We start from the raw sequence: 22,324 nt of genomic DNA, 5'->3' as shown, positions 1-22,324 counted from the left end.
CCCTATCTCAATGCACCGAACGTTGTCCAGGATCCGTATGATCTCACTCGATATATTCACGGTACAAATTCTTCGCCAGGTCTAGCAACACTGAGTTTATTTGAACGAATACTAAAATTATTTCCTTTGGAGAAGCTTGAAGTTCGTGTGACATCTAACATGAGCAATATAAGCATGAGCAACACGAGCGGCATTAGTTTTGTAGTTGGGACTTGGGAGTCTTGGGACATGCCAGTCTGGTAGTTGTTGCGGCGTGGTAAATCTTAATTGGGAACCTCACTACATATTCTCCACTCTCCAGCACCAACCTTGATTGTGCATGTCGGTTGTCAAGTGTAGTCCTGTCACTTTACAACCACGTGAGTGGAGAAAACCAACCTATCTTTACCCACTTGACTTGCATCACACCAATGGTTTATCCTACAAATCTTTGGTATTGTTCACCTATGTTACATGCAGGTCCAAAATAAGATTAGACAAATCCGTTATTACAGACTTGACTTTCAGTGTGCTTTAATGTAATGTATACGTCAACTACTAAATATTCCACGCTTTACGGTTGGAAACAAGTGTGGAGGAATCTTTGGTTACATCAATTTAATCAATAATTAATACTAATAATTTGATTCCATCTCCTTGGCTACCAACGGTTTAGAGAGTGAAAATCAAACAAGCGAAGAACATAACAAATTTGTTTGTTTTCAGAGGAAGAGAGTGAGAGAGATGAGTGCAGAAGGAGTTGGTAAATTAGTGTGTGTAACAGGTGCATCAGGTTATGTAGCTTCGTGGTTAGTGAAACTATTGTTAGAACGAGGATACACAGTCAGAGCAACAATTCGTAATCCAAGTAAGTCTGTTCATCTTACATAATTAATTTGCTTGTTTGATCAAATACTCAATAGAGCTACTAGTTTGCTTTTACTATTTATTGATCTTGAATCTGAAATATTATTACTAGATTATACATGGTAAGGGTATCAACTACTTTTGACTCTGTTTTCTTGTCTCCATTAAAGGGGAAACTACTATATTCAGTTTACGCCACGATTGCCCTTTGTCCTTTGAGTTTTATCAGCTCTAACTGATGCCATATTTTCCGGGGTTTTTTTTTTTTTTTAATGTATCCGGATTCTATCATTTGATGTGAATTTGACCGTCTTATATAGCAGCTGGTAGTAGTGTAAATTAAGGATACCAGTGTATAAAATTTAAGAGCACTGAAAAGTTTAGAGGTTTGATTACGGGCTGATTTATTACGGCTCAATGGCCAAAGTCATGATGAAGAACACGATGTTTTTTTCTCATTAGACCACTGAACTGGAGCTCTACAAGTACACATTATTTGTGTATCAAAAGAAAAAGACTAGTTTCATTTGCAGCTCCACTGAAAAGTTTCGTAGTGCTGAATTCTTCATTGATTAAATTACTTAACTTCATTTATATTTAGGTGATCCGAAAGAAGACGGAACACTTACGTGCACTAAGTGGAGCAAGCGAGAGACTTCATTTCTTTAAAGCAGATTTACTTGAAGAAGGTTCATTTGATTCTGTTGTTGATGGTTGTGAAGGTGTTTTCCATACCGCTTCTCCCATCATCAATGAAGTCAAAGATCCACAGGTACATGCTATATTTATGTTCTGTATTTGGACTTTGTTTCTAGGTACATTTTGAGTGGTGCATATGCAAACTCTTGTGTCCTCTACGATTCAGGCTGAACTAATCGAACCTGCGGTCAAAGGAACTCTTAACGTTCTTGGTTCTTGCGAAAAAACTCCATCTGTCAAAAGAGTCATTCTAACGTCATCCCTTGCTGCCGTGGTTGTCAATGAAAGACCAAAAGTTCCTGGGGTTATAGTGGATGAAACTTGGTTTTCTGATCCAGATTTCTGTGAGAAAATTGAGGTACACTGTTGTTAATTTGTTTGTCAATCTTGTACAGAGATCCTAAGTTTGTTTGCATAAATAAAACAGAATATTGTTGTCAATGCAAGTTTCTTAATGCCATGAGTATACTATACTTCAGTGGAAGAGCTACAAAACTAGGAGGTTAAACAATGTGTCACTGGCCAAGACGTTGCTTCAAGGTATTTAAGCATGTAGTTACTAAGCACCCGTATTTTTCTAGAATCTTAACATATATATTTATTGTAAGTTGTTCAAGTTCTCAGAGGTTTATAATGAGCCAAGCGAATATGTACATGTACTGTGTACTTTAACTTTGTGCATGTTATTAACCAGCTTTGGTACGTAGTCTCAAAGACCTTAGCTGAAAAGGCTGCTTGGGAATTCGCAAAAGAAAACGGGATTGATATGGTAGCTATCAATCCAGGAATGGTAATGGGTCCTCTTTTACAGCCAACGCTTAACACAAGTGCTGAAGTCATTTCTAGCTTGATCAATGGTATGATTTTTCTCTTACTAAGGGTCCATTCTACACGAATTTTCTTTTTGGAAACAACAAATATGGTGTATATATATCTATAATGATCAGCATGTGTGTCTTATTTTTCTTTGAATATACTGACTAGACATCGATTTAGGCAATTTGATTTGGGCACTAAATGTATTATCCTCTTTCTTTATCCTAAAATGGAGTATAAGTTGGCTATACAAGCATGAATTTCTTTGAGATATTAGCACAAGGGTTTGAACTTCATTTAATGCAATCGTCTTAATCTCAATGCAGGATCACAAACATTTCCAAATTTAGTTTTTGGATGGGTTGATGTCAGAGATGTTGCCAAAGCACATGTTCTCGCGTATGAGGTTCATTCAGCCAGTGGAAGACATTGCTTGGCCGAAAAAGTGATGCATTTCTCAGAGATTGTGAAGATTTTACACGATCTTTACCCTGATGTTAAGCTGCCTGAAAAGTATGTCTACTCTCAAAATAGTTTATTTCCAAATCAGTACACTTAACTATTTGCATAAGCCAGTCTTAAGATAAAATGCACAGTTAGTCATTCTCCAGAAATAGGGTGAGTTCGTGATTAGGAACTTATTATATGTTCTCCTCTCCCTTGTACCCGGAACTATTAGAAGCTGTATTTGTTTTGTTTCGTTCTTATTTACTTCTCATGTGTCATGTCAAGTCACAAATTTCAAAATTAATACATCTTTTCTTTTTGGTTCTCGACAGGTGTGCAGATGACAATCCTTTGACGCCAACTTATGAAGTGTCCATCGAGAAAGTAAAAAGTTTAGGTGTAGATCTGATTCCTGTAGAGGTGAGCCTCAAGGAAACAGTTGAAAGCTTGAAAGAAAAGAAATTTCTCAGCATTTAAATTTTTGTTGTCCTCACTGCAATTTTCATTATGTCAAAAACTAATGTCAGACGCATGCTAGGTTTTAAGGTTTCAATAACGTTCTATGTTATGGTTATTATTAACCTAGCATTTTTAGGGGCCACTTTTGTTATTCCCATCTATTGAAGAGTGTTAAGGGGTGTCTTGAAAATAGAAATTGTCTATGTTGTCCTTCACCTTTATCCTAAATCTAAACCTATATCTTTTAATTTCATATCCTCCTCTTCTTCTTTTTTTCTACTCATCAAACTTTTTTTCATGGTTTTAATTTTGAATGAAACCAAAGACGTCGGTCAAACCAATTTTACGATTGATTGTTTAAAATTAAAACCCAAAATTCATTAACCTTAAAGTTGAAACTTAGAACATCAAAAAATTCAAGCTAAATAAACAAAATGAATAGATGATAGTAGTTGTGATCCAAAATTAGGATTTGATTGCTTGAAATCAAAATTTTGATCGGAAAATTTTCTAAGATTTGCAGTAGCAAGAATATAATTGGCAGATAACAATCAATTTATTTACCGATTATGGTTGATATTCTTGGATTTACAGTAGCAGAAACATAATCGGTAGGTAAATTAATTGTTATCTACCGATTGTGTTTCTGCTACTGCTTCAAATTTTCTATACTAAAATTAAATACAATCGATAGATAATGAACCTAATTGACTACCGATTATGGCAGTACCAAAATTCAAAAAATGAAGGATTTTGGCAAAATCTCTTTTCGGGGAGAATACACATTCGGATGTTAAATTAACACTACCGATTATGGTAGTACTAAAATTCGAAAACTGAATATATTCGGAGGTTAAAGTAACACCATTTACTACCGATTATGGTAGTACCAAAGTTCGAAAATTTTAGGATTTTGGTTAAATCTCATTTTGGGACCAATAAACATTCGGAAGTTAAATTAACTACCGATTATAGAAATACTAAAATTCGAATACTGAATATATTCGGAGGTTAAAGTAACATCATTTACTACCGATTATGGTAGTACCAAAGTCAAAAAATTTAAGATTTTGGCAAAATCTCATTTTGGGGCCAATTCACAATTAACTACCGATTATGGTAGAACTAAAATTCGAAAACTGAATATATTCGGAGCTAAAGTAACACCATTTACTACCGATTATGGTAGTACCAAAGTTCGAAAATTATAGGATTTTGGAAAAATCTCATTTTGTGGCCGATATACATTCGGAAGTTAAATTAACATAATTTACTATCGATTATGTTAGCACCAAAATTTGGAAATGTAAGCAAAAAAAAAAAAGAACTCAAATAATTCTTGTAACACTAACTACCGAATTCTAAGGGTGCACAGGAACCGAGCCGGACCGGCGGACCGCGCCGGAACCGGTGGAACCGTACCTGATTTTGGACCGAGCCGAGGAACGGGGTACAGGTACCGGTCCAAAAAATAGGAACCGGGGTCTGGGGGTACAGGTACACGGTCCACTACAAGTACCGTGCCGTATCGGACCGAAAGTACCGAATATCAAGAGCCGTTAGATTTAGGGGATCATAGATTAGTAATAGTCGTTAGATTAGAGGGGGTATATAAGCCAACATAACAGAGGTAGGGTTTCTCTTATCAGTTTCCTTTCCTTTTTTTTTTGTCTGTCTCCTCTCTCTGAGAAGGAGAAGAAGTGAAGAACCCCATTACTAAATCCATCTTCTTTGTTTCAAATATTCAATCATCTCTTAATTTCTCACTCTTAGAAATCAGGTTCGTCATTTCTTTTGATTAGTTTCATCTTTTTTGTTTAATTTGTTTTTAATTTTTTTATGCTTGTGATTGACGAATTTTTTTTTGTTGTATCATTGTATTAAGATTCAAGACTTCAACTCCACGATCTTCATTACACCACCTCTCGATTTTGATTTTTGACTACTGGGTTCATTAAATCTCGATTTGGTAAGATGCAATCTAGATTTGTAGTTTCCAGATCTAATGAAATGAAGAAAAAAAAATAGTTGATGTTATTTTTATCTATCCTGAAAGTTTCTATTGATCTGATGACATGAATGAATTACCAGTGTTATCATTTTGAAACCCTAAAGCCCTATTTTGCCTTTATTATGAATCATTTCTTCTCACTGGATAATTCAATCTCCTTTCAGAAAATTTCTTAATTGAATTTGTGTTTTCTGAAATGCTAGTATCATTTTGATTACATATGTATCTGATGTTATAGACTGAATTTGTTGCTGGCTTTAATAGGCTGTTATGCTTAGCAATACCGATGTGCATGTGCTGCTCCTTCACTGAAAAAAATCGTTGAGATCCGGTCTTACAAGGTAAGGATCTCTTCTTTATGCCAATTGTTTTGCTGATTTGGTTCAAGTTAAAAATCTTGGTAACATCTAGTTTCAACAGACAATGGGTACCAATTAGATTTTGGATTTATGGATTCAGCTTGGTGTCTTGAATGCATGTTGTTTGTGTTCTTTAGATTTTTTTCCAGCAATGATTCATGTTTGAATTGTGTATATATTGTTTGTCAGTGACCAATCATTCATGGATGCATCAAGTCCAGCTAGGGATCGGAACATAATATGGCGTCATTCCACTAGGAGAAATGTTGCAGAAGCCACTTGCAATTATTGTGGAAGGATATATAAGGCTCACAACAGCATTGTGGAAGCACTTTAAGAGATGCCCCCACAGAGATCGCATAATTAATGCTTAGCACTAGGCTTAGAGCCTTAGACTTAGTTCTATCCAGGGACAAGCCAAAGCAGTGTAAGTAAATCAGGGGCATGGCCAAATCGTATGAAAGAGTTGATGTCAAGGAGTAAGAGGTTCAAGAGTAGCCCAAATGATGACATGGGAAAAATAGAGTTGGATAGATATTTCATTGACAAGTATGAAGAAGGTGAAGGAGAAGATGATGATGAGGAGTTTGACTTATTGGGTTGGTGGAAGACCAACAATACAAAGTATAAGATACTTGTACATATGGCTAAGGACATATTAGCCATTCCTGTGTCTTCTGTTTCCTCTGAGTCTGCTTTTAGCACAGGAAAGCGAGTCTTAAGTCCTTGTAGAAGCTTTTTATCTACAAGGACAGAGAGGCATTGCTTTGCACACAAAGCTGGATAAGGAAGCCAATACAACTTGATCTTCTATCTGATTACATACCAGATGATGATGTTGAACTTGAAGAAGGTAACATACAATTGTACAAACATATACATTGCTGATATACATATTACATTACTACTTGTGTTTGGCAGTAATAGATATAGACTAATAGTTACTAACTGCGATTGTTTGTTTTTTCAGCGTTACTTGGTCCTATCAACACTGATGCCACCACAAGTGCTGCTGACATGGATTAGAAGATCAAGATTCAAGACTACTGCAGCACTAGGTGCACTGCTAGTTGTTCTTTTTTCAAATTTTCTCATTTTCAAGACTTAGTATGTGTGTCTGTGGCTACTGCCTACTGCTACTTGTTCTTTTTTAGGATTTTCAAGACTTTAGTGTGTGTGTTTGTCAGTTTGTGTGCTACTGCCTACTGCTACTTCTTTTTTCAGATTTTCAAGACTTTGTTTGTTTGATTTGCTAGTAATATTGCTACTTATTAGTTGGTGCTTTGTTTTTTGATTGAGATATTACTTAATATATTGAAAAACAGGTAAAAAACAGGTACTTATGTTGTGAGAGAAAAAGACATAATTATGTCTGAAAAAGTACTGACTGGTACCGGAACCGTACCTGGTACCGGACATGTACCGAATGGTACCGGAACCGAGGTACAAGGTACAGGTACCGGTCCAAAATTTTGGAACCGAGGCTAGTGATGAGTGCTAAAAAGTGCATATTTTTATATCTTTTTGTTGGCATTTAACTCATCTTTTGTGCATTAATTCTACATTTTATCCCATATTCTGTATTTTCTTTGTTTTCAAGAATAAATATTTTTATTAACTAATTTTGCATTTTTAGGTAATAAATAAAGTTTGGATGAATAGCGGAGCGGAAAAGAGCAGAAAAGTGGTGAAAAGCCGGGAGGAATTACACAAGGAAACCGCGAAGGATGTTGTGCACAAGACCAGAAGGATGAAAATGGGCTCACAAAGGAAGAAATTGTTCTTAAAGAAGAAGTGGGCTCAAGATTGTTTAAGCCCAAACACATTTCCTAAACCCAAACCCATTTTCTAAGCCTAAAATCAATACCCAAACCCGTTTCGCCTCTTAACCGTCAGATTGGATCCATTCCATCATCCAACGGTCGCTTCATCACAGTGCATCAAACTCTGAAGCTCCTGTCTAACACTATAGCACCTAACTCCATCTTGAGCCGTCAGTTTCGTTGTACTTCCGCATCCAACGGTCGCTACAAGCTCCCTTGTATCTCGCCGTCAGATTGATCTATCAATTCCACATCCAACGGCTGAGCATCGCAAATCATCAAACTTGTTGTACCCGATCAGCACCCAAACACCAAATTCCCTAACCCGAACCAAAACACACCTTACCCAAATTTCCCATCGACTTCTCCATCTTCTTCCCCTCTCCGTCTGCAGAACCCGTACGCCATCACCACCACCTTCTCCCCTGCCATCTCCACCAAACGCCACCAACAACTCTCTCCACCAAATCAATCAAAACCCATCATCACCACCACGTTCACCAAATCTCTTTCCACCTATTTCATCGATTTCTCAACCCTAGTTCAACTGAAACCCTAGGATTAGAAATTGATGAAATAGATTGAAGCTAGAGACGAGTTGGAGGCATGGGTAGAAACAATTGAGGATGTAGCAGCATGGGTGAGCGCCATTGAGTGTCTAGCAGAGATTAGGTGAGTTTAATTTTATAATTTTGTGAAACCCTAATTTCTGATTTGGGGATTTTTGGGTTAGAGGATTGTAAGTATAAATAGGGACTACGGGTGTTTGATTGGAGGCATGCCTGGACTAGCCAGTGTGTCACCCAAGAGCACTGGAATAGCCAGTGTCTCAAGGGTTGTAGTTCAATGCTCTGTTTATGTTCAATATTTGAATTCATGTTTCAATTATCTTGTATGATGTATGTTTGTGTTAGCATGTTAGTCATGAGCTAAGTCTCACTAGCTGAGGCTCAGATGAAGCTTTAGTGGACTGTTAGGTAGTGGAATGTTAGGTTAGAAGCCTTAGTTCACTGAATTGATTGAGCAATGGGAGAAATCAGTGCTCACTAGTGCTTGTGATTGATTGTACTGTCAAAGACAGTCAATACTAGGAGCACATCAGTTGAGCAAGCTGATTATCTTGCTATTCCCTTTTTGTATGCTTAGGATCTTAAGTTGGCCTTAACTGTCACTTAGTTCCATTAGGGATTCAACCTAGAACTACATTATTTGGCTCGGTCACAAGGGTGGATTCAAAGCCGTAGCTTAGCCCACAATTTGTTTTTACAGTCACTTGCAACTCTAATTCTGTTATTCTTATTGCTCAGTTGAGTTTTCCTTGCTGTTTTATTTAGCTTTTGCACTTCACATCTTGTTGTGCACTGAAATCAGTGCACTGCCTTCCCTGCCCTTGGCTCATAGCCTTGGTTAGATGTTTTACCATCTCTGTTTCACTGTCACTGCAGCCTTGTGACCTTGCATTTAGTTTTGCATCAATTATCAGCATAGTGTAACTTCATTGCACACTCCCAAGTCCCTGTGGAATGACCATGTTCTTGCACACAAGCTACAACTGACCCTGTGCACTTGCAGGTATCACTGTAGGCATCCATTTATTGTCTTATTTTCACATCTTTAAATGCCTACCAGCTAGGGAGGTACAGATACTCGGTCTCTTCAAGAACCGAGTCGAACCGTACCGTGTGCACCCTTACCGAATTCCTATCTAACCTCCGATTATTGAAGGGCAATTTGACCATTACGAAAAAAGAAAGATAAGGGGTGAACTCAACTTAGATTTGGGTGACATTTTTCGTTTTTATTGTTGGCCCCTAATTTCTTTTGAGTGGCCCCTAAAAATGCTAGGATTATTAAGAGGACAACTCCCTCTTAGTTTCCAAATTGTGCAGCATTCTCTTTCTTAGGAATAAATACAAAAAATAAATAAATAGCAGAGGTATACAGGTTCTCTTGAGGATTCTGAATTAAACGAACTGATGCAATAAAATGCAACACTTTACTCTTGGAGGAAGTTATGAATACAAATAATTAGAAAGTTCAGTTCTTACCAGCGTTAAGATTCACCGATAATTAGAAGAATCATTCGGCAACATGTTTTGCCAGTACAACCTCAAATTCAGCCCGGGAAACAACCGCCATAAGGATCAAAATTTTGAACCTTAACAGACGAATATCTCCATTTCTGTAACCCATGAATACACTTTTTTTTTCATTTGTCTATAAACCAATTACAAAGATGATTTAACAGAACTGTTCTAGGGCTTTTTTTCCTCCCCACTAAATGAATATTACAACATAAATCTACAAAAGGAAAAAGAGAAATTTACCCCATACCTCGGTAAGAAAAGAATTTAAAGGATCACTCAGTGTTAATAAAGTGGTACATTTTTCTTGTTGAGGTGTATACTCAAACTAGTTCCATTAGAAGAGGATCGCCTGCAGACATGATTCTAACCAGTCTAATAAAATCAGGCTCATCTGACACATTGCATGGATGCACTGCAGGGACTTTGGGTGAATATATGGTCGAAAAATTGCTTGCTGGTAGCATTTCCGTCTTATAAATCATTTTACCAAGAACGGAATCAAAGTTACTTGGTGAATCTATTGCCTTAAAGAACATCGGTATTGCGACCTTGTGATGGATTTTAATTTTGCCAACAAGATCAACCAAATCTGTAAAGTCCCCTACAAAACGCCGGGGGACGTAGAAAACCTCGGAACCACAAAGTGTTAGCCCTTGTAGATCGGTGCTGCTTTCCTTGTAGCTAACCTGAAAATGAACGGGCATCGTATCTACTACTGTCTTCACCATGTCTGCTTGTTTTGAATACCAACCCGAATTCTCCCCTGTTGTTGGAACGATGGTCCAGGAATTGGGGACCTGATAATATATATACATACAACATCTTGTCAGAGAACAATATATGGCATCATATCATTAAATAAATTGAAGGGGTGGAATCACCATCACGAAAGGTCAAACAACTTCAAAACTTGGTTGAAAGTTATGGGTTATTAATGCATTGATATGCCTAGTTTGGTTGAATTTGATGTTACCTTGTCAGTAATCCATAGCTTAGTCTTGTCTGCTTGAAGTAAATTCCAATAGTTGAGAACCGTGTCATCTTGAAGAAACACAAAACCTTCTGCACTTGCGAACCGATCGAATATCTTAGGCAAAAATCTGCAAAGTCCAGAAACTCAAGCTAATTAAGCAAACATAGATTATATATTACTACCAGTGAGCATAGATCAAATTCATAGATACAGTCAGAAACATGTAAAAGAAAGAAAAAAAAAATTAAGCTTCACATTTACGACCACTTCTTTAAGTTAAAATTGATGGAATTGACAAAGCCTGTATTGTTAACAGATAAGCAAAGGTTGCTAAAGCAATCTATTTAGACATGCTACAAGGTGGCAGCAACTGCTGCCTCGTGGTTCAAGAATAAAGATGCAGCCACAACTAGAGGAGGCCAATAAGCTTGTACACGTGTGTTAATACTTAATATACATAAATTAAGCAATTTAAGCTTCCCAACTTGTAGAGGTAAAATGAGGCCCAATGTTAACAAAGCTTAGGGGTTTGAGCAGATTACAGCAATTTTGAATGAGGACTTGCCCGAGCCCAAACCTGATCATTGCATGTCTAACTAAACCTGGCCTAACGAATACCAACCCTGATCTCCTGCACATTTCTACCTGCTTAAAACTTAAACAAGAAATAGAGTGGAAAGTGGAAACATGATAAACCCAAAATCCATAAGCATCAAGTTGCTTACTGACCTTAGAAATTCTATCATTTTCTACCTGATTTGTCAAGATCACTTGTGATTTCCAATATCAATATATATATATATATATATATAAATGAAGGGTTTACTTCAGTTAATAATTAAAAATGGCTACAGATATCAAAACCCTTTCATTTTCTTTTCCTCCTCTTTCTTTTTCCTTGCTAAATCTAAGACATATCAGTCAGCACAGGCACCATTAGTTGAGACTCAAAAGCGAAAACCTAACCTATCGGATGGTTAGATAGAGACGGTAGCTAGTAGCTGGACAGAAGACAAGGAATATGCTAGACTCAATCTCAGCCGTCAATGAGAAACACAAAAATAGAGTTATTTTCTGTCTAAGATGTATCCAATGAGGTACTGGTCTCCTATTAAATAGTAGGTGATGTGGTAGATAACAAAAATAGCCGACAAAATAACGTAGACTTGCGCTCCTATCATTGATTAACGAAATAAATACTGTAGCCTAAGAGTTCACAAACTCGCTCCAAGACTACTCTAACAAGTTTTAGACAGTTCAACACCTAACTTTTGCCTATCTTCTTGTACTAAGCATACACTGAGGGGCACTCCGATATTGTAAGGAAGCATATGACATACATGAACTTCTCAACAATAGAGTCACATCTATGTATATCGACCCAAAGATTCATGTACTATTTAGATTATAGGCATTTACATATGGAAAAGGGAAACAGAAAATCACATGAGTATTACTCCATTCCTAGAAGAAGAATATGAAGCGTGCTAATGTCCTTACTTTCAAACTTCATGTACTACACATGTTTCTCTCTTTACTTATCAATTCATTCTACCCTACCACTATCAGTGCTTTCCCCTCCTAAATTGGTAAATGGATAATTTTAGTTTTGGGTCATTTGAAGTGACCATCAACACCACAGGGTCCCAAAATGTCCAATTTAGCAAATGGATTATTTAGTTTTGGGTCCCATTAAAGTGACCATTAACACTACAGTGTCCCAAAAATGTCCAATGTCATATTTGAGTCCCCGTCAAACGGTTGACTAGTCAACCTGTTAGCTACCTTTAAATAGGATGAGACCCAAAAAATATTTTCGTATTTTAATCGGGACCCAAAAAAAACAGTGTTAAAAAAATCCAATTTCGTGATATTATCATTTTCTCTTTAGCTGAGACCTCATCCAAATCAACAAGTTGATTGAATATCCACTCGACGATTTTTACACCCTACTCCTACTAGATAGGATTTAGGTTTATCATTTTCTCTTTAGCTGAGACCTCATCCAAATCAACAAGTTGATTGAATATCCACTCGATGGTTTTTACACCCTACTCCTAATCACAAGTATATAAGTATACATTTGGATACGTACATATATCTTTTTATTCTCAAGCAGAAGTATATGCATGCATCAAATATCATAATCTTTCTGTGATAAAACTGGATGAGGTCTCAACTAAGGATGAAAAATGATAAAATTTCTTGGAATTAGATATTTTTAACACCAAAGTTTTTTGGGATAAAAAAACATTTTCAGGGCCTTAACAATTTAACGGTTCTTGACGAATTGACCAATCAACCGTTTGACTGGGACCCAAACAAAGAATTGGACAGTTTTGGGACCCTATGGTGTTACTGGTCACTTTAATAGGACCCAAAAGTAAAATAAAACATGAACTCTTTGACACATGATAATGTCCTTACTCTCAGACTTCATGTACTAAACAGCTTTCACTCTTTACTTATTAATTCATTCAAACACTAGTACTGGTTAATTATAAAAGGAGCATAATCCTACCATTATAGTTTGATCGGTTGCAAGTATTGAGACATTCCAGTATACACACAAACTATATCTATCTTTAAAAAAAAAAAAAAAAAAACTCTGTTAGAAAAGTATACAAGAACATCACACATTTGAGCAAGCAGTGGTTAGTTGTACTTTCAAACAAATCCTACAGAGAAAACCTACCATGCTGTAAATCATATTTTTGCTTCCCAATATTACCAACTAAGCCACAAAATGATAATATGTAACACTGAACATATGTTGTGAACTTGCCAAATTATGGAAGCTGGGACTATATAGCTAAACACTTGTTGGTTTACTTGCCTCACAAGGCTATAGCTTCTTGTTTTCTGAGGGCACCTAAATATCCTTCGGCCAAGATTTTTGTTCTTATCTGTCTATGCATAAATGCTGTATAAAATTAGAAGTCACGATTCCTTGTAATTCCACTATCTCTAATAATAACACAATCCCAAATAACTAACTCTAATAAGAAAAAAACTAAAACTGGTTAGAGTAAACGTAAGAAGAAGGCAGTCGTTCACAAAGAACCCAATTACAGTCCTCCACATGGAAAGAATGTATAAAAAGGGTGGTTCATGCTGATTCACTCTTACATCAGATCATCAACAAATAAACATGCAAATAACTACTTTCAAAGTTGACGGTCAAAATCAAGCAAGATGATGAAACATGAATTATGAAGACAATTGGGACACTTACTTGTATACTTGCTCCAACTTGCCGCGTTCAACAGCAAGATCTGAATTGCTGTGTTCTGAGAGGATAACAACAGTCTTGAATATGCGACCATAAAGCAACCTCCATTCCAAAGCGGTACGTTCCACCGGCCTAGTGCAGAACATTATGAGCACAACATTCCCAAAGTTCTTCCTCAACTTAATCAAATTCCCTATCTCATAATTTACAGTCCCTACTTCCTCAACCCCAAGATGAACGGATGGTATTTTTCGAGGGATGAAATCCTTCCGATCTCCATGGCCTATCGTGGCCCTTGGTCTATCTAACTCTAAAGACATCAACCTTGGTTGCTGGTAGCCGACAGCTAACAGATCCTGAAGCCAAGCAGCAGTAAATTTTACATCTTGCTCAGTCCAAAACCCTTCCTCTGCCATTACATAACTTAACTCCATAATTTTCTCGAATAGTCTGTGTTTTCCAGATCTCCACTGAACCAAGAACTTAATAAGACGACCCACGTTAACATGAAGATCTTTCTCTTCTGAAAATGGGTACGCTTCAATTCTATCATATCGATGAACAGTAGGAGGGTAAACTACAACAAATCCACCAATTTCCCATAAAAGCCTTTGTCCCCAAAACCCCCTCAATACATCAGAAGCCATAGAACTAACGGAAACTGGAAGCATTAAACTCCAAAAGGCAGAAGAATGAAACATTGTATTGAATGAATTCAAGGGCACCATCATACCTTGTGGCAACGCTACTTTTGGAGCATTTTCATCGAAACGAATATCAAATGCTTCAAAACCAGACTTTCGTGTTAAATAGAAAATAGAATCAACATCTGGGAGGCCATTAGAAATACCTTGCTGGATAAATTGCTTACCACCATAGAGTTCAGTGTAGAACTCTTCGTGCCCCAATTCACCAACATTCTCCAAAGGCAGACCTCTCGGCCAAACTGATCTCTGCCCAAAATGAATATAAGGATTGACAACAGTCCTATTAGGGTTTTCATGGCTATACTGTAAGATGGTCTGTTGTCTTGCACCTTCACCAATCAATTCCACATCAAAATGTTTACCTAAATCAGCATCAATTACATCCCCACGATCATCAGCATCAAAGATCTTTTTGGCACCATGTTGAATTGCGAAAAGGTAACCAACATTCTTCCTGACATAAGAATCATAAGGAAGCTGATCAACAATTCGAAAACCTAAACTAGCTTGTTGGTCTAAGGATAAAAAGATTGCACCTTTCAGATTCCAATCTGAAGGGGCTTTTGAATTTCCAATTGCCAAAACTTGCCAGCCTCTTAATTTAACAAGATTTTGAAGAGAATCAGTAGGTTGAGTAGAAACGGATACAATAATCCATTTTTCGGATCGAAAAGAAGAATAAGGAGAAGTTTTATCAACAATAGATGGAATCGAGTTCCAATCAATTTTAGGGAAATGAATTGTTTTATCAACAACAGATCTGTTTTCCAAACAGAGAAAACCAGCTGTATCACCAACGTTACGAAGGAAGAAAAGTGCAGCAACAGTAACAATAAGTAGAAGAACCAATACGATTTTGTAAAGATTCTCAGATACCCAAGTTGAGAAATCTAGGGATTTGGACTCAGAGAAACGATCTTGTAGAAAATGTGATGGGGGTTCTGTTGATTGTACTCTTTGATGTGCTTTTGATGGTTTTGATGATAAACGCTCTTGTACCAACATTGCATCCCCAAATTTCAAAAATTCAAAGAAAACCTAAGTATTTGAATCAAACCCACTCTTTTAATTTCTTCTTCTTCTACAAATTTGAATAACTTGTTAAGATCTCTGATTTGTGATCTCAATCTTCTATTGAGTGATCTACTGGTATGACAGTCGAGATGATGGAGTGAGTGAGAGAGCTCTGTGTGAACTGCCGACAGGTATGGTTAGGTGGATTGCTTCAGCTTGAATTTTAGTAGAGCAGTTGTTAGTAATATGTATGGTGGGGGGTGGGGGTGGGGGGGGGGGGGGGGGTCTTTCTTTCTTTTTCCTATATAATTTTTTTTTTTTTTGTTCCCTTTCTGTTTTTTGGTGTTTCTCTTTAATGGTGAGTTTGTGTATTGCGTGTAATCTCTTTCAAGTTTTCATCGTCAACTAACTACCATGTAAAGAGAAATCGATAGTTAGTGAAGCGAAGTAAACAGATGAACTGTAAATGTTGATGGTGCTTTTGATTAAAGGGGAAAAGCTACCTAGATTGTGGGTATATGAGGAGGCAGGAGGCTAGCCATGCCATCCCGATCCGGTCAAACCATACCAATATACCATCTTTTTTGCAGCTGTTTTATCAGTGGAACCTTCTTTTTTAGAAACATCCGAGTAATTTCGGGTGCCATTCATGAGAAATGTTATCACGAATGATTCTTATAATTCCAATTTCCTAATTCTAATCAAAGCATTGGCAGCAATACCACTAAGCTTTTCAATATTAGTAAGATATAAAAGTAATCGTCTGTGGTTGTCACAAAGAAACCAACTACCGCAAAGGATTTTTGTTAGAGGGAGAACAAAAAGAGATCTGAGAAGAGCATAAATCGTAGTTGACTCTTTAACTAGGATGAGTTCAATATGTTTGCGCGAGTCGGACAGACTTACCCTTGGCAACCACATAAATTAACCATTTCTGCCTTTCGTCTTTAACCTGTCCGCAACACCTACTTGTTAAGAGGCATTATGTGTGGGAAGTAGGTAATGGGGAGCATATTTCAATTTGGAAAGATAATTGGCTTCCAAATAGAATTACTCACCCTGACACTACCTTTTCTTCTAGTAATATAAGTCATGTCTGCCATCTTCTAAATAATGAGACACATACTTGGAACATAGATACAATGAGAACTCTGTTTGATGAGGATATTGTCCAGGAAATTTTAAGTATCAGAATCCCTCATAGTGGAAGTGATAAACTTAGATGGTCTCCTTCACACAATGGTCAATTTACTGTTAAATCTGCTTACAAGATTATCTTAAATGAGTCTCTTGTTGTTAGCCCTACTAAGAACAATTTAGCTATCAACTGGAATGTTTTCTGGAGTTTCAAACTTCCTCCTAGGGTCCAACATTTTATATGAAAGGTTCTGCATAAATGTCTAGCTATAAAGGATAGAATGGCTAGATTCACAAAACATAAAAGTACTTCCTGTCCTATGTGTAGTAATGCTGTTGAATCCTATCAACATTTGTTTATTGATTGTGTGATTGCTAGAACCATCTGGAATAGAGTTAATGCTAACCTGTATAATTCCATCAGTAACTATAATTTACATGATTGGTTATGTGGAATCTTGAATATAGGTAATAATGGTGGGCAAGTTGATCAAAACTCATTTGTAATTACCAATTTTGTTACTTGGCATATCTGGAAGGCCAGATGTTCTAAAAACTTTGAGAACACACAGATTGCTGAAACTCTTATAGCTGAGAGAATTGTTAACCATTTGCAGGATTGGCATAACACCTTATATAATACTAATACTATAAGTATCAAAGTTACTGTTAGACATACTTGGAATCCCCCTGCAACTGATGTGGAAAAGATAAACTTTGATGCTTACTTTATTGATAACTCCATGAACTCTGGCATTGGACTAATTGTGAGAAATTCTGCAGGAATCTGCAATGGTGTGTGATGTACTCCAGTCAAAGCATTAGATGCTGAACAAGCTGGGGCATTTGGAGCTTTGGAAGCGGTATTATGGGCTAAAGAAAAGGGAATTAGAAGGGTTCATCTGGAGGGGGACTGTGTGAATGTGGAGAATGTTATTCAAGGATCCAAAACCTCAGTAAAGTGGACAACCAATAATGTTATTCAAGACATTCTTTTTATTTTAGATGATTTTGATCACTGGGAATGTAGTTATGTTAAAAGAGATGCAAATAGCATTGCTAATGATCTAGCAAAGTATGCAAAATCTCAAATAAGCTTTGTAGAATGGAGTTTAAATTGGCCTACTTGGATCAATACTATGATCCTAAGTGACCTGAACAATGTTTCAACTTAAATTCTTATTAATAAATCCCTCTTTCTTATTTAAAAAAAAAAAGTCCTAACCCCCTGTCCTCCTAAATCTTGATTTATGGTTTCACCAAAAAAGAAAAAAAAAATTGACGCAAAATGGTTTGTTCATATGTTAAGAAACCAATTCGTTCTAATTTGGAAAAACCGTGAAAAGCTAGTTATTCTCATTCGAATGCGATTACAATTGCTGGATCTTTACGTGTAAACCGAGAGGATGATGGATTCGGTAAAAATGATAAAGATGATGGTGATAAGAGAATTCTTCCAATCCTGCTTTTTTTTTGATCGGTAATAAGGAATTTTTATTAATAGAAGACAAACAAGCTGCCGAAAAAAATACATGTTATAAATTCCGACCAGGGAAGGACAGTGTATCCACCCAAAGAAAAACAATTTGACAATTACCGGTACAAGGAATTACAACAAAAATGAAATCCCAAAACAAGCCAAAACAATCAGATCAGGTACGTTTCAGGGTGGTTCGAATACCACAATCTTCCAATTAAGCATGAAATCTTTAAGAGTAATGTTTTGGAACTCATGTTGTAGGTGCAGCCAATAAGCTAATGTGTGTTTTATTTTCTGAATGATCTTGTCGATAGTATGAGATTTGTTGTCGAAACCTCTCTTATTCCGCTCTTTCCACAAAGACCATATTATAGCAGCTGGTAAAGCTTTGATGACAGAGGATTTCCTAGAAATATTACTAGGACTAGGCCATGTGCTTAGCGCTATGGAAACCGTAGGAGGAAGCATCCAAACGAGATTTAATTCAACGCGAAAGAAATTACAAATGTAACTTGCAATCCTGTTTTTTATTTTCAGTCATCATGAAAAAATCATAACTTTTTGAGACAGAGACTTATGTCCAGTTAAAATTGATAGGGGAAGAATTACGTTAATCATATATTGCGAAATCTGATCAAGTTGATATTATGGATCTAAACCTAACTTTTATTATTATCAACAAAAAAGATAGCACGACCATGAATCTTCACTGGATTTTTTTTGGTTTTTGAATCCTTAGCAAATGTTGGAGTTATGTTTATGTATTTCAAAATACATTACAGTTGGTTACAAGTAACTATCTTCAAGTAGTTATTATCCCCAATTGTTTGAACAGATTGATTACATATAAAATGGCTTGAGAGAAATAGCACCCGTTGGTGAACATAAGTGATGATTGGTTAAAAAATGCATGGAAGTGAACAGGCGCATACTTGGGTTTCAACCTAACAGACGCATCTGTTCAAACTCTATATATACATATAGAGTATCACCTTTCGGAGACAAGAAAATCTCTCTCTAGTTCTTGTCAGTAATCTTTCTTTCTTTCTTTACCTGCCGTGTGCTAATATCATTTTGTTCATTAGAATCCCGTACTAGAGAGTGCTCTCTTACCGAATTGTGATCGTTGAATCCTGGGGAATATACGCCATTAACCGTTTGCACTGTAGGGGCGAAATCTATTCTTAAGGACAGTGAATGTGTTCACGCCTCGATCTGTTTGTTCGCAGTTATAGTGTCCATTTAGCCTAAGATTTCCAACAATCTTAAGAATAGATTTCCATATGGCTGCTATAAAATTTAGTGCTCATTCTCTTCCTGATGTTTCTAAGATTGAACCTTTTAATGGGTCGTTCTTTAAGCGATAGAAAGAAAAGATTTTCAATTCATCAGACGTGAGGAATTTGGCACGATATTTTGACGGAACCAAAACCAAGTGAGGGTTCTGAGAATTATGAAGAAACTCTTGATGTATGGACCAAAGCAACACAAGGTATGTCGCTTTACTATACTCAGCACTTTGTCTAATGACTTGTTTGGTGTGTTTTGTTCCTATCAAAATACGCATGAAATATGGGAAAATTTGAACCAGAAATACATCACAGAGGATGTTGGTACTCAGAAATATGCAATAGGTAATTTTGTTCGCTTTCAGATGTTAGATGACAAGGTTGTCACTTTACAAATACATGAGTTTCATGTATTAATTAGTGATCTGAAAAATGAGGGAATTGATCTACCTGAACCTTTTGTGGTTGGTTTCTTAATTGAGAAACTTCCTGACTCATGGAGAGATTATAAGAATTCCATGAAACATAAAATGAACACGAGAAACTTGAGGATGTTATTGTTCACATCCGAATAGAAGAGAAAAACAGGTTTCGAGACAAGTTTGAAATGGCAAAGGATTTCAGTTCTAGAGCAAACTTGGTCGACGGATCTTCCATGTCGGAAGACAAGAACAAAAACGAGAAATCCAAGACAAATAAGAATCTGAAAACTCGTGGTGCCATTTTTAAGAAAAATCGAAAATGTTACAATTGCGGAACACTTGGGCATTACGCTGCTGATTGCAAGAAACCGAAAAAGGATGATGATGACTCTTCTTAAGTCAATTTAAGAAGAAGTTTTCCTGTTGTAGTTATTGCAAAATAAACATGGGCACTGTCGACGAATGAGGCTTGCGTGTCTTTTAGTATCTGAGTTATATGTGATACATCTAAATGCATTTGCCAGTATTATTGTTTATTTTATTTTGTTTTTGAATTATCAAGGAAACATGGGCAGTATGTGTTTCGAATTGGCACGTTGCTTTGTTATTCCCCTTTTAAAATGTGGGGGTTATAAATTTCTTACTGAAATGTATAAGACCTTAATTTACTTCGTGTAAAATTTGAGGAAGCTTTGTGACGGATCAGAGATTCTGGGCTTCCAAGGAACCGGGTTTCGGCCCGCTTGGCAAGCTCCGACTCCCTGATACGCCACTCAAGAAACCGGACTTTCATATTTTTGGAACCAATTCACATTTAACCTGCAAAATATTCATTGAATTATCCCAAAAACAACAAATTTGAGATCCTGCTAAACAAAAATCTTATTGGTCTCAAGGTTGAAATTCTATGAGCATATGTCTCATACCATAATACTTATAAAATTCCACGAGGGATCCAATTTCCAAAAACATTAAATATAAGAATCGGTCAATTGCCTAAAATAAAATTTGGCCAGTTGCCAACCCAATAACTTACATGGCCAGTTGCCAAAATTAACACGGGTCAATTGCCCAAAAAATAACAAACGACCAGTCGCCAAATTAACACGGGCCAATTGCCCAAAAATAACAGACGGTCAGTTGCCAAATTAACACGGGTCAATTGCCCAAAAATAACAGACGGCCAGTTGCCAAATTAACACGGGCCAATTGCCCAAAAATAACAGACGGCCAGTTGCCAAATTAACACGGGCCAATTGCCCAAAAATAACATACGGCCATTGCCACTAACAGACGGCCAATTGCCAAAATTAACAGACGGCCAGTTGCCACTAACAGACGGCCAATTTCCCAAAAATGAGAGATGGCCAGTTGCCAACTCTAATAATTTACGCGGCCAGTTGCCAAAAATGAAAGATGGTAACAATCATCTCTCACTAGGAGTATGAACAACCAATGGATTGACTGCAACTACCTCTTACTGCCAAGGTTACAATTATCTCCGAATGGATGGTATGAACTGCAAAGCAGCAACCAACCCCTTTTAGACGATATGAACAACCTTCCGGAGTTGTGCTAAACCGCGTAGCAGCTGCCTACGTACCCTCTCCGTTGCTCGAAGGGATCAAGCACGACCGTAGTTCGTCATATAATTTCGCCAGCTATAAACATCTACAGTTAAGTTTTAAGATAATGCAACAGGCATCTTCCATCTAAGCCAGTAGGGTAAATCTCACAAGGAAAGAAATCACCAACAGTTTCATTAAAGATACCAACAAAGAAAAACCGTAAATGTGTAACCATGCACTAAACCCGCCATTGTCATTTATCTACTGCCATTAGATTTTAGGAGACATATCAACATACAAACCCAAAGAAAAAGCAATAGCACCATGTTACTTATAGAAACCGGTAGATGCTAACAACAGGCATAAGGTTCTGACACAGTGTAATTGCACATATAAAATATGTATGGGTTTAAGACCAAGTCAAACTAAACATCAATGCAGTACATAGATTGAACTAAAGAAGTTAAAATGAAAATTTTCAAAGATATTTAGCAACACCATCTCTAGCAATAATTGAACGTTTGGGTTTTTGTTTGCTTTACATTTCCACTTTCACTAGAAAATCTCGTCTCAAATGCGCTTGGTTAGTTTAGCAAGTGAACGATTGCACGAACAAAACATTCACTAAAATGGATGCAACCAATTTCACTCATCTTGCTGTCCAAAATGGTCTAGAGAATGTGGTTGTGAACAATACTAGAAGAGCGGTCACGGTGCAAGCAAAACAGATTTTCTCAATCTATTTGGGATGTTCAATAATCTAAAATGACAGTGAAAAGTGTGTCAGAAAGTTGAGTAAAATGTCATGCAAATGAACACACCAAAACCATTCCGTTTTAATTAATTAACAGTGTGCAACCAACTTAACTATACAGTCTAGACATAAGGCTATGTCACCCATTCGACCAAGCTACATCAATGACCTCATGTAGGACAAACTACAAAAGTTTCATCC

General features: G+C 36.8%; 2 protein-coding genes across 2 annotated transcripts; one reads left to right on the top strand and one right to left on the bottom strand.

Moving 5' to 3' along the window:
* Positions 1 to 573: 573 nt before the first annotated feature.
* On the top strand, positions 574 to 3,520 carry LOC113320312 (cinnamoyl-CoA reductase 1-like). The gene is made up of 6 exons (XM_026568235.1): positions 574 to 855; positions 1,448 to 1,618; positions 1,712 to 1,903; positions 2,240 to 2,402; positions 2,688 to 2,874; positions 3,141 to 3,520. Exons 1-6 carry the CDS (start codon positions 724 to 726, stop codon positions 3,283 to 3,285), a joined length of 990 nt encoding a protein of 329 aa, XP_026424020.1. The 5' UTR covers positions 574 to 723; the 3' UTR covers positions 3,286 to 3,520.
* A 5,984-nt stretch (positions 3,521 to 9,504) lies between these two features.
* Positions 9,505 to 15,697, bottom strand: LOC113325430 (probable glycosyltransferase STELLO2). Its single transcript, XM_026573637.1, has 3 exons — positions 13,756 to 15,697; positions 10,521 to 10,647; positions 9,505 to 10,344 (listed from the first exon to the last, which is right to left on the bottom strand). The coding sequence occupies exons 1-3, from the start codon at positions 15,462 to 15,464 to the stop codon at positions 9,868 to 9,870; spliced, it is 2,313 nt and encodes a 770-aa protein (XP_026429422.1). The 5' UTR covers positions 15,465 to 15,697; the 3' UTR covers positions 9,505 to 9,867.
* Between the last annotated feature and the right edge of the window lie 6,627 nt (positions 15,698 to 22,324).

This window comes from Papaver somniferum, chromosome 11 (genome assembly GCF_003573695.1).
Source record: "Papaver somniferum cultivar HN1 chromosome 11, ASM357369v1, whole genome shotgun sequence".
Taxonomy (NCBI): domain Eukaryota; kingdom Viridiplantae; phylum Streptophyta; class Magnoliopsida; order Ranunculales; family Papaveraceae; genus Papaver; species Papaver somniferum.
Note: the sequence above shows the minus strand (reverse complement) of the source record. Positions and strands in the feature narration are given on the sequence as shown.

Bases quoted from the DNA above. Each gene is read 5' to 3' on its own strand.
- LOC113320312 (XM_026568235.1), top strand. From the start codon at position 724: ATGAGTGCAGAAGGAGTTGGTAAATTAGTGTGTGTAACAGGTGCATCA. The intron at 856-1,447 runs GTTCATCTTACA...ATTTATATTTAG, and splicing joins TTCGTAATCCAAGTAAGTCT to GTGATCCGAAAGAAGACGGA. The intron at 1,619-1,711 runs GTACATGCTATA...TCTACGATTCAG, and splicing joins ATGAAGTCAAAGATCCACAG to GCTGAACTAATCGAACCTGC.
- LOC113325430 (XM_026573637.1), bottom strand. From the start codon at position 15,464: ATGTTGGTACAAGAGCGTTTATCATCAAAACCATCAAAAGCACATCAA. The intron at 10,648-13,755 runs GTAAGTGTCCCA...TGGACTTTGCAG, and splicing joins AAGTTGGAGCAAGTATACAA to ATTTTTGCCTAAGATATTCG. The intron at 10,345-10,520 runs GTAACATCAAAT...ATATATTATCAG, and splicing joins AGCTATGGATTACTGACAAG to GTCCCCAATTCCTGGACCAT.